This window comes from Hydra vulgaris, chromosome 05 (assembly GCF_038396675.1).
Source record: "Hydra vulgaris chromosome 05, alternate assembly HydraT2T_AEP".
NCBI classification, from domain to species: Eukaryota; Metazoa; Cnidaria; class Hydrozoa; order Anthoathecata; family Hydridae; genus Hydra; species Hydra vulgaris.
The window spans coordinates 30,372,027-30,383,269 of record NC_088924.1 but is presented as its reverse complement, the minus strand read 5'-3'; the positions used below and the strand labels follow the sequence as shown (position 1 = coordinate 30,383,269).

The 11,243-nt window shown below is 27.1% G+C and overlaps 1 protein-coding gene across 1 annotated transcript in view; it reads left to right on the top strand.

Moving 5' to 3' along the window:
• Positions 1-683: 683 nt before the first annotated feature.
• Positions 684-11,243, top strand: part of LOC136071950 (peptidyl-prolyl cis-trans isomerase FKBP14-like) — a 36,897-nt gene continuing 26,337 nt past the window's right edge. The window contains exon 1 of the mRNA XM_065797892.1: positions 684-862. Coding sequence (XP_065653964.1) covers positions 744-862 — 119 coding nt within the window. The 5' untranslated portion in view covers positions 684-743. The remainder of the gene's footprint in view (positions 863-11,243) is intronic.

The window sequence follows — 11,243 nt, the reverse complement described above, 5'->3', positions numbered from 1 at the left end:
TGGACATCAGGTTATAAATTTTTTCTTATAGCTTATTATGCTACAATGCTTTGTAATCTTTTATTACTTTACATAACCAAAGGCAATCTAAATCAGCTCTTGCTCACAATTGCTTTTATTTTGAGAGTGTTGTAAATTATCTGAGGTAGTTAAATAATCAATATTCTCAAACTTAAAATGTTTTAATGATGTATACAATTTATATATGGGAATAATAAGGGTAAAAATGTGAAAAGAAATTAGATTATTTTTAAAAATAGTTTTCTTGTTATAAATATTGATATTACTACGTAAATTTTAAAACTGTTTCATTCTAAAAAATCACAGCATAGTCAAGTTTTACCATCTGGTTTATAGTTTGTTACAATGGTTGTCATTTTTATATCGTAGAGTTATAAAAACCATTAGGAAAACAAACTAAATTTTTTAAATCTTTATTTTTAAGAAAATATTATGAAAACCACGGATGTTTTGAGTTGTGATTATTATTTTTTATAAGTTTTTTTTGTTATTATTATTTCGCAATTACTCAGTTTCACTTTCTTTAATCAAAACGTTTTTTGACATTTCTTTTGATTTAATCTTACGCGCAAAAGCCTCTCTTTCAAAATCAGGGAATCAGATTGCGCATATCTCTGCCTATTCTGAGCCTGCATAGGGTTTCAAAATATGCAACCCGAAATCTCCCCTGCCACGCATCCATTTTTCACGCGACTTCCACGTTGTCAGTTTTCACAACAAATATGGCTTTGAATTCTTTTGTTGTTATTATTTTTTCTATTTTGTTACATGTTATTTGTGAAAATAATGAAGACAGTTTTAAAGTTGAGGTATTATCTATCCCATCAGACGTATGCGTTAGGTATGTTATTCATACATGCTTAAAAAAATTCTATTTTGTTACGCCAAATTTTAGAATAAAATTTATGCTAAAATTTGGTGTAAATTTAATTAAAAAATAATTGTCATATTTTAAGCTTATTCAAAACTTGTAATTTTAGATTGAGTCTCAATCTAAAATTACAAGTTTTGATAAAGATTTTTTTTCGTAAATTGTTTTGCATTCACGCTTAAAAAGTGACAATCATTTTTTAATTTAATTTTTTACATACATAGAAACTAACATATTTGTTTAAGATATAAACTAACTTATTTAAATTTTAAACCTAGCTTGAAAAAAAAAAAAAAAAAATCAAGCAAGTATTTAAAACATATACATAGTTTTTTAACGTAACAAATAAACATTTGTTCCCACAATAAATGCTTACATTTAAATACATGAAATCACATAAAAGTATAGAGTACATAAAGAGATGTAAAAACTGCTGATGCAATATTTATTGAAAGAAGGTTTTTTCAAATAATAAAAATTAATCAATATGAATGGCATTTGTTGTGTTTCAAAAGGGGCATTTTAATGTTTTGTGATTGGTTTTATATTCAAGTGTTGAGAAATAGCTGCAAACAGTTTTTCGCACATAAAATTGTTACAACAACAATTATATTGAAAACAACTTTTACTTTGAAACTAATGGAATGGAAAAAAAGGGCTCGTGTTAAATACCAATAAAACTAGGTATGCCTTAATTTAACCTTAACAGAACTTTTTTTTCCAAATTTTGTGTCACGCTTTTTTTTTAAGAGTAAAATAGTATGAACATGTTTTGCTGTGTTATTTTTTTAGAAATTTGTATTAACATTGATTATTTTTGAATATTACAATAGTTTAACTTTAATTCTGCATGGAATTCATTTTTGAAAAAATTTGTTTATAATGAATTTATTGTTGTTTAAAACTTCTTTGTTGTTTGTGCATCACATATGTATTAAAGGAATGCTGGGACTTTTTTCTAATATATTCAGGCTTCTGCTAAAATCTTTTTTCTTGCTACATAGCAAGAAAAAAAAAAAAGGTTGATGATGTCCAGTATCAAGAATGAACAAGACAATAATCAGATGGTTGTGTAACTTTGGAAAAATCGAGGTAGTTTTAAGGCGGCATGTTGTGTGTAAAGATGCAGATAATTGGGTATAAGCATGTAGAGAGTTTGCTGAATCTAGGGAATGGAATCAGGAGTAAGATAATGGCAAGGGGGATAAAGAGAAGCAACCTTAGCAGAGGCTAACTTTGCAATGGATTGTATATATGGTTCCCATGAGAGGTCAATTCAACGATGACCCAAGAAGATATAAAGAAGAGGACTCAGTATGAGGGTTGTCATTCATCAGTATAGAAATGTTGGCAGTATTGCAATAGTTGTTTGCAGTAATTAATTGAGTTTTGTTGGAGTTGAAATTTATAAGCCATTAAAACTATACCAAGAGTATAAAGTTGAGTCATCAGTTATCAGAGCCACTTTCCATGTAAGGTTACCAGGAAGATCATTAATGCAGGCTAGCTGACTGGACCTTTAAAAATACAAGTCTTTGTAATATCGGTGTGGTATATATATATATATATATATATATATATATATATATATATATATATATATATATATATATATATATATATATATATATATATATATATATATATATATATATATATATATATATATATATATATTCTAGCTGTCCAGACCCGTAAAATGCGAGTCTTTAACAAACCGATTATTTCTATACTTATTCCTTATTTAATTTAATATTTTTTAGTCAACCGTAGAAAAACAATTCATTAAAAAAGTTGCTTTGAGAGTAAAAAAAAAATTAACATCTGCACTTTTTTTGCATACGTAGAGCTTATAAGAGATTTGTAAAATAGTTTATTTTACTCTAAATGCATAACTTTGATAGCTCAGTGGTTTAATGTGCTGTCACCAGTGTCATTTTGTGAAAGTTCAAATCTGTCCCTTAACACATTACATTTTTGATTCTTTCGAAAATGTATTGTGTTATGTAATGTATTCTGTATATATTTATAGCAAAAAATAAAAATAGCAAAAAACACTTTTAATTGTTTAAAAGTTTAAAATTTTTAATGTTTGAAAGTTTTTGCTAGCTACGGGCTATTATTTTTTTTTTTGCCTCCACAGCAGTACATACTGGCTATTTTTTTAAAAAAAATGAACTTCAGAAACGCTGCGAGCTAACCATGCTGGCCATTAAATTGTATTGCACAACAAATGTTTAATTAATATTTAACTAGCTGTCATGAACCATAAAATACGGGCCTAGGGGAGTTTATTTCATACCTACCTCTATTTTTATACTTATTCAGCGTTTATCTATCCTCTATTTCTTTGCTTTAATGTTTTTTGAATAAATGGTAGAAAAATAATTTATTTAAACATTGCTCTTAGAGCAAAAAAAAATATGCGCACTTTATTTGTATGTTTAGAGCTCATTAGATCTTTTACCCCCTTTGTCTATTTCAAAAAAAAAAGGATGGGCCAATTTTTTTTTTCTTTATTAAATTTCAGACTATAACTTTTTTTTATACCTTCCGCAGCTTATTAGGACTAATTACCTGAGCACATAAATATCACATCTTGGCATATGCGCAACAAACTTCTACCAGTGTTTTGATGTTTTTAGAAATTTTATGTTTGTTGGATTCGAACCACGGCGCTTTGCTACTGAAACTCTGCCAGTTAACCACTCAGCCACACAGTTGTCTGAGAATAAGTTTAAAACTATTCGACAAACAAAAGACTATATAAAATGGAAATGAATGTTGTATATCTAAATTAAGAAGATGTTGCTGCAATGCAATTTTAAAGTGAAAGTAAAACTGTAAAACTTGATGTTTTAATATTACATAATTTGAAATTTACATAAGTTAACTACTTGCATACACTTTTGTCACATTTTCTTGTAAAAAAAGTGCTGTGATTCTTTCTCACCATTACCTCAATTGCTATGGCTGCTAAGAGTTCTGTGTCAAACACGCTCAAAAGGGCACTATTATCAGTAGCATAATGATAAAAAATAAGCCTACCCGCCAAACTTTAATCCGAGCCCCTAAATTACTTCTCTGCTACTCCCCCTTCCCTCCCCTACCATCCCTTTTCTTGACAAAAATTATACACTAAAAACAAAAATCTTATTTTTAAATACAATTTTGATTTAATTAAATAGAAACTAGTATGTTACACTATGCAAGTCTAGTTAGTAGAAAATCTAATAAAAGTTTTTTTCTTATCTTTATAGCTGTAAATTGGTCTATATGTAACACCCTTTAAATTTAATTGAACTGCTATTTCTGCTTTAGTAGCTATTAGATTGCAGACAAAATGATTTGTACAATTGTTGTCCTTAAATGTGTTTTAATGTGCTTAAGGATATTTTTGCAGTTGCTGCGTTAATGGGTTATGTCAAATATACATAAGCGTTGCTATTATATTTTTAAATAAGCAACTTATATTATGATCTTTTATTGTGGACACAGGTAAAATGCAGAAATTTTCAATGAGTAAAATGCAGGAAAAAAGTGCTAAAAATTTCTCTTAACCCTAAGCTTATTGCTGCCCCAACCAAAACCCTTAGTCAATGATTGTAGATTCAATCTTCTTAGTCTTTTGCAGTATTAAAGATGTTCTATGCTGGAAGCCTATTTTGTTGGTTTGCGTTGAATAGATTCAACCAAGGTTTTATCAATTTTTAAATAAGAAACCCAAAAAGACACTGTATATTAATGGTTATTGTATATTATGGTATGGTCTTATAAACACTTTACATAACTTGAGAGCCATATTTTCATCAATGAAAGTGAATGTCTTTTTGCATACCCAGAATTTAGAAAGATTTTAAGACAACTGTTCAAAAATGTGTGCTCCACTTGGCGTTACATGAAATAATGACCCCTAAATTATTCATTTTAATAGAACTTTTTAGGGATTGATTTATTGTAACTTTTTATTTTGTTTCCCATTTATTCCGAAATATATTAATTTTAACATAATAGTCTGTTTGAAGGTAGAGAATCAACACTTTCGTGAAATCGAGATTACATCAATAAACTGGTGAAATTTTATAGAAAATAAAAGAATATCAAAAGTCTCGTTTAAATTATTCACGCATAATTTATAATAAAGAAAGCTATGTTGATTTGCGGTGGTCGTTTATTATTTTTAATGCCCTTAAAGATTTTGTTCTTAACAAGTATTTTGACTATTTTGCAGGCAACAGAGTTTAGTGAAATAGGTCAATAGTTTTTAGTAAGTAATTTACCTTCCGTTTTTTATAGACTGAACTAAAATTGACTAACTTTTATGGAGTGAGTAGTGTACCAGAATTGAAGAATTTATGAAAGATTTTTGTAAATGGAAAAAATATTTACAAGGGTTTAGATTGGTAAGTTAATAATGTCTGCAATAGAAAAACCCAAGTTGTGATTTTAAGTTCATTCAGGTTAATATCACTTTTTAAATGATGGAAATTATTTAGAAGGATGTTAATATTATTTCATTTTATGTGTTTTTTTTTTTTTTTTGCTTTAAATATTTCAGCTTTTACAGAACAATTAAGAAGATATCAGTTTATTTTAAGTTTATAATTCTTTCATTTAGTTGAGCATTTAATAAACCAAGCGGATTTTTTTGCTCTGATTAGGTTTTTAATATGTGGAGTAACCCAAGGATCATACTTTATCTTTGTTTTATAAACCTTGGGGATAAAATATTTGCAAATAGTACAATCGTTATAAATTAATTAGTTAAACATTTGATTCGCGGTTTTATGCAGAAATAAAGTATTCCAGTTGATTGATGCTATAAAGTTTGATATTGAATCGTAATCACCTTTGCTGTAACTAAACAACTGGGATTCACTTTCAGGAAAAAGTTTTGAAGTTCCTCAATTGATATTAAAGCGGCCTATAGTATTATTACTTAATATAGCGTTAGGAAAAAATTTTTTAAATAAAATTACTGCTGTAGGTAAATAACAAGTCCAACATATTGTTTGAGCAACCATAGTGTGTCTGGACGTAGGAAATGTGATATTTTAAAATTACCAACAATGAAACAGCCACCATAGGGCTTCCTAATTAAGCTATGAGCAAATTTGAAGGATTCAGCGATATATTATATTCAATTAGCATCATTTGGTCTATGTTTAACCTTGATAAGTATGTGTTTATTGTTAACTTTTACAAATACCAAAACTTGTTTAAGAAAAGTTTTATAGAACTAATTAACTTTATGAGAGATAAATACATCAGTAATGAAGATAGCTCTACTACCACCTTGACGTCTGTCTTAGCAATCCTTTTTTTAAAGTAAGTTATTGTTTTAATACAATAGCTTCACTATTGTACTTTGCTTTAAAACCTTAGGACATCATACTTACCAACAACTAAATTGTATATTTATGAGTTAATGCTGTTTGTTTTAATTTTTTAGATATAAATAAATAAAAAGCTCTATTATCACTACTTGAAATATTAGTCAAGATTATTATTAAATAATAGTCTGAAAAAAAGTATGTAGTTATATAATAATAGCAAAAATTACTGTTGCTATGTTTATATACAAAAATTACTGTTGCTATGTTTATATACATGCATATTATTTTTATGAATGACAACTTTATAAAGCAGCAAATAAATGATATAAATCAAAATTAAGAAAATATTGCTGCAATGGAATTTTCAAGTAAAAGTTAAACTGCAAAACTTGATGCATGTTTTAGCACCAAAAACTTTCCCAGATATACCATATGAAGAAAGTTTATGGAGAAGCATGCCAAACTTTATCAAAAGCTTTGGTCACAGTAGTTAGTATGTCAGCCGTAGGGGAAGAAGAAGACTGTATTGATTGTTTGAAAGTAAGTTATTTGACTCAAGATAATATGTTAGAAATTTGTTGATCAAAGACTTGAAGACTTTGCTAATCCGGGGGTCAGGAGTCAAGCAGTTATTAAATCTTTTAGAAAGAAGTGAAGAGATTTCTGGAGAACACTTTTGTAAAACTATGACGAATGTTGTCTGGAACACCAGCCATAAAGGAGTTTAATTGAGATATGACTTTAGCAATGGAAGCTGCAGTAATTTGAATGCCGAACAATGGGTTAATCTGTTTAACTGGAGTGGAAAGAAGAATATGTTCATAAAATTCAAGAGTCAAATTATAGTTAATTTGACTCTTGAATTTTATGCAAATAGTTCAGCCATATCCTTAAAAGAGGTAATAAGGTCAGTCCCATAAATGAGAGATGAAAAGTTGGACATACCTTTATTTATGACACTGATTTTTCAAAAGTTTCTTAAGAACTTCTGAGATAAGATCGAGAGTAAGTAAACAGGGAATAATGGAGCACCAGAAACATCTTTTTTACATTGATTTCTTGTAATAGTTAAAAGGTGTTTTTTCTCAAGAGAGTTGTTCTTTTGAAAAAAATGATTATAATTAGACATAGCAGCTGTGCAAGAAGGTAAAAACCATGGAGTATAATGAAGCTTTGCTTGGAGCCAACAAGAAGGAATAAAATCTTCCATACCTGTCTTGATCTAGGAGGTTATGGTACATTTATTAGCAGAGAGAAAGGACATCAGCCCAAGAACCGTCATGAAAAAAATCACAAAAAAGCTAGGGTCAGAGACAAGACATAAATCAAGATTATCTATCTTAGTTAAAAATTGAGAAATGCAGAAGTTATGGGCTCTAGTGCTAGTAGGGTCAGTGGTGTTACTATTATTTAAAAAAAAAACCATTCTAATCTATTAAGTTGCATTTTTATTAATTTGAAAAAAAAAAAAAAAAACTTATTAGTTTCCTCAATTATTTTAATGGTTTTTACATTTTCTTGATTTATCAGTTTGTTTTATCATTCCTTAAGATTTTGTTTCTCTTTTAAGTTTATGGTTTGCTGATTTTTATTATTTTCTCTCCAGTTGACTTTTTTCAGAGGTGAATTTTTTCAGAGCATTTTTAAAACACACAAGCTATCAAAACTTGCAAAGTGTCATGGTCAAGATGTCTAAATAAAATATTATATGCATTGTCAGATAAGGTGTCTGATTGCATACCTTTCCTCAGATTGCTTGCATATACTATCAATAGAATATTATAATAATAGAGATCTCCTAACTGGCTTATAGCAATAGGTTCCAATTTGTAACTCTAATAAAAGTATTCCATTAACCTAACCTATCAACTTAAAATTCTCCCAAAGATCTATTTTTGGCTCTCTCCTTAAATTTTTATTCAATAATGTCTAAAAAATTTACTTTTATTAACAGTATTTTATATATACATGTGTGTGTGTATATATATATATATATATATATATATATATGTGTGTGTATATACATGTGTGTGTGTATATATATATATGTGTATATATGTGTGTGTATGTATATATATATATATATATATATATATATATATATATATATATATATATATATATATATATATATATATATATATATATATATATATATATATATATATATATATATATATATATATAGGTATGTGTGTAAAAATTTCAAATTATTTTTATATATAAATATTATATAGAAAGAGCTTTAAATTAGTATTCCAATAGTGAAAATTTCATGAAAAACGTTTTATTTGTTAAAAATAAAATAAAAATTTGTTATTTCGTTTTTAAACATTATTCTACAAAAAGTTATGCTCATTTAAGTAACAAAATTTCATCAGAAGATTGCTTAAAAAACTGCAACCAACATGAGAAATTTCCGTCTGGCTAACGGTACTTTTGTAATAATAGCTTCAATTGTTAAACTGCACATTATTTTGTTTTGTTTAAATTTTAATTCAACTCGACTTTAACAAAAAATAAATATTGTTTATTTAAATTAAAAAATTATTTTTAATGACGAATAAAAATTTTTATAACAAAAATTTATAAATTATATATATTTTACAAAATTAGCGCATATTTATGCAGTATTTATTATAAACATTATTTTATAAATATAGGCTTTTATGTTAAAAGGCGTATTCTAATTTGCTGTGTTATATAAGTATATAGCTTTCGATAAACTAAAAAGTGAACTTAAATATAAAGACTATTAAAAATTTTAGTCTCTATATCTATACTTATTATTTGCATTGTTAATTACTTATGGATCAAGTCGGAAAACCGTGTGACTTAAGTAATAGCAATAGTTTTTGGAAAACAAGGTTTGTTTTCCATCAAAGTGCTATTATTACGCAAGTCACACAACTTCTTTATTCAGAGCCAATAATAAAAGAACTTTAATAAAAAGTTTTTCATTATTTTACCATACATTAAGTGGTACCATTTAATTTTAGTATTCAGAAAGATATATAGACATGTATTAGAAAAGTGTTTTAGTGCATCTTTTGTATACCGCCTTAATTTAAATCGATTAAGACTCGCACCCTGTCAAAAAAGAAAAGTAACTTCTTTTAAAATATACTTCGTAAATAAAAAATTAAAACTAAGTGAATTGTATTCCCATTTGCTTAGTAATGTTTTTAACATATTAGTGGCTATAAAAACAGCCTTGTTTTGAAACACATCCAAAGTTAGAGTTAGCACAGTGCCATAATATCTGAAAAAAAAATGGATCTATGAATAAATACATATTATCATAGCATAATTATTTTAAATAGGGAAGTCATATGTCTTGGAAAATAAATATGTAATTGTTATTACTGCATAATCTAATCTATAAGTATAATCTTACCGCTTTAATGTTTACTTGTTAAAAATTAGCATTCATGGAAGCATAAGTCTATCTTTCAGCTTTCATGCTGAGTTAAAACCTTGCAATGATAAATAAATGTATTAGATTTTTAAAATTACTGAAACAGATTGTGCCCTTAAAACAGAAACACCAATCGAACCAAAAGAATCATTCAATGTTTGTTATCTGAAATAGAATAGATGTGATATAAAAACAATAATGAAAAAATAAATACATATTTCAGGGTATACTGATTGATTTAAATTACTTAACACTAACATCTCAGCATCCATGCAGGCAAAAGTCTATTATTCTGAGTAGAAACAGTATAATGGTAATTAATTTAAGTCAAATAGTAAATGAGCTTTGGTTTCCTATAGCACGTTGCAACCAAGTCAACTCTGGTTGTCGGTAACAAACTCGACTACCTGAAATAAGATCTGATATAAACAAATAATGAGTAAAAGAATTATAAATCTTTTTATCATCTCACACAAAAAAAACAAGAAACTTACCATAAATTCTTACTGTAAATGAAATCTATTAATAAAACTAAATAAACTACATTATTATTTAAAATAACTTATTCCTTATTAAAATGAATTCACACACTTTCTTTATGATATGATCATATTACCACTTATGATGTCTGCAGATAGTTTATATTTGCTTATCTCATACTCTACAACATCATCATCCTCAATCTCATTTGGTTTCCAATAAGAAACTATATATATAGCACTGTTCTTCTTTTTAACACTAAGAAGTCTGCCATAGTATATATTAGTGATGTACCAATAGCACTTTTTTGGCCAATTCTGATACCGATGGATGGGAAAAGGCCGATACCAATGCCAATACAGATGAATTAACTAATTATTAAAATTTTGAAAATATAAAACCATACAACTTTAAATCGTGTAATCTTTTTCATGGTAAACCAATACTTGGACTCAAATCAGAGCCAAACTTTAAAATTTATTATTATATTATTTTAAAAGATATTAGAAAAACACAGTCAAAAAATATTCATCTTTTAGTTTTTTTTACTATGAAAAGAAAATTTTCAAAAAAATAAATACAATTTTAGAGAAATGCTTTTTAATTAAATTTTAAAAAGAAAATGGTACTATCATAAGCAGTTTACTTAGAATTCTTTATTAATTTAATAGTAATTTTGATATCTTAAACAACAATCATATGTTCTTTAGGTATCTAAATTATTTTTAGATAATTAAGTTGTTTTTAGAATAATTTTATTTTGTGATGTTCAATCCCCACCACGTCCCTGATAGTACCACGCTCAATTTGTAAAGTTGAGAGAGGGTTGTAACCATAACTAAAGTAGCCTCCTCGATTGCAGTGGCTTTAATGGCCTTGGGGATGTGAATTGAAATAAAAATTAATAAAAAATAGAAATATAGAAATATAGTAGGCTTAAGCAATGCAAAGTTACAAACTAAATAACTTTTGGCTTCACCATAAAATAAACGTCTACTTTTTTTGGAGCCCATGATTCACTAAATAAAATCATAAAAGCCATAATCATTCACTTAGGTTAGCTGCTAATCACAACCACTATGTAAAAAAAATTGCTTGATGCACATAAGAAAAATAA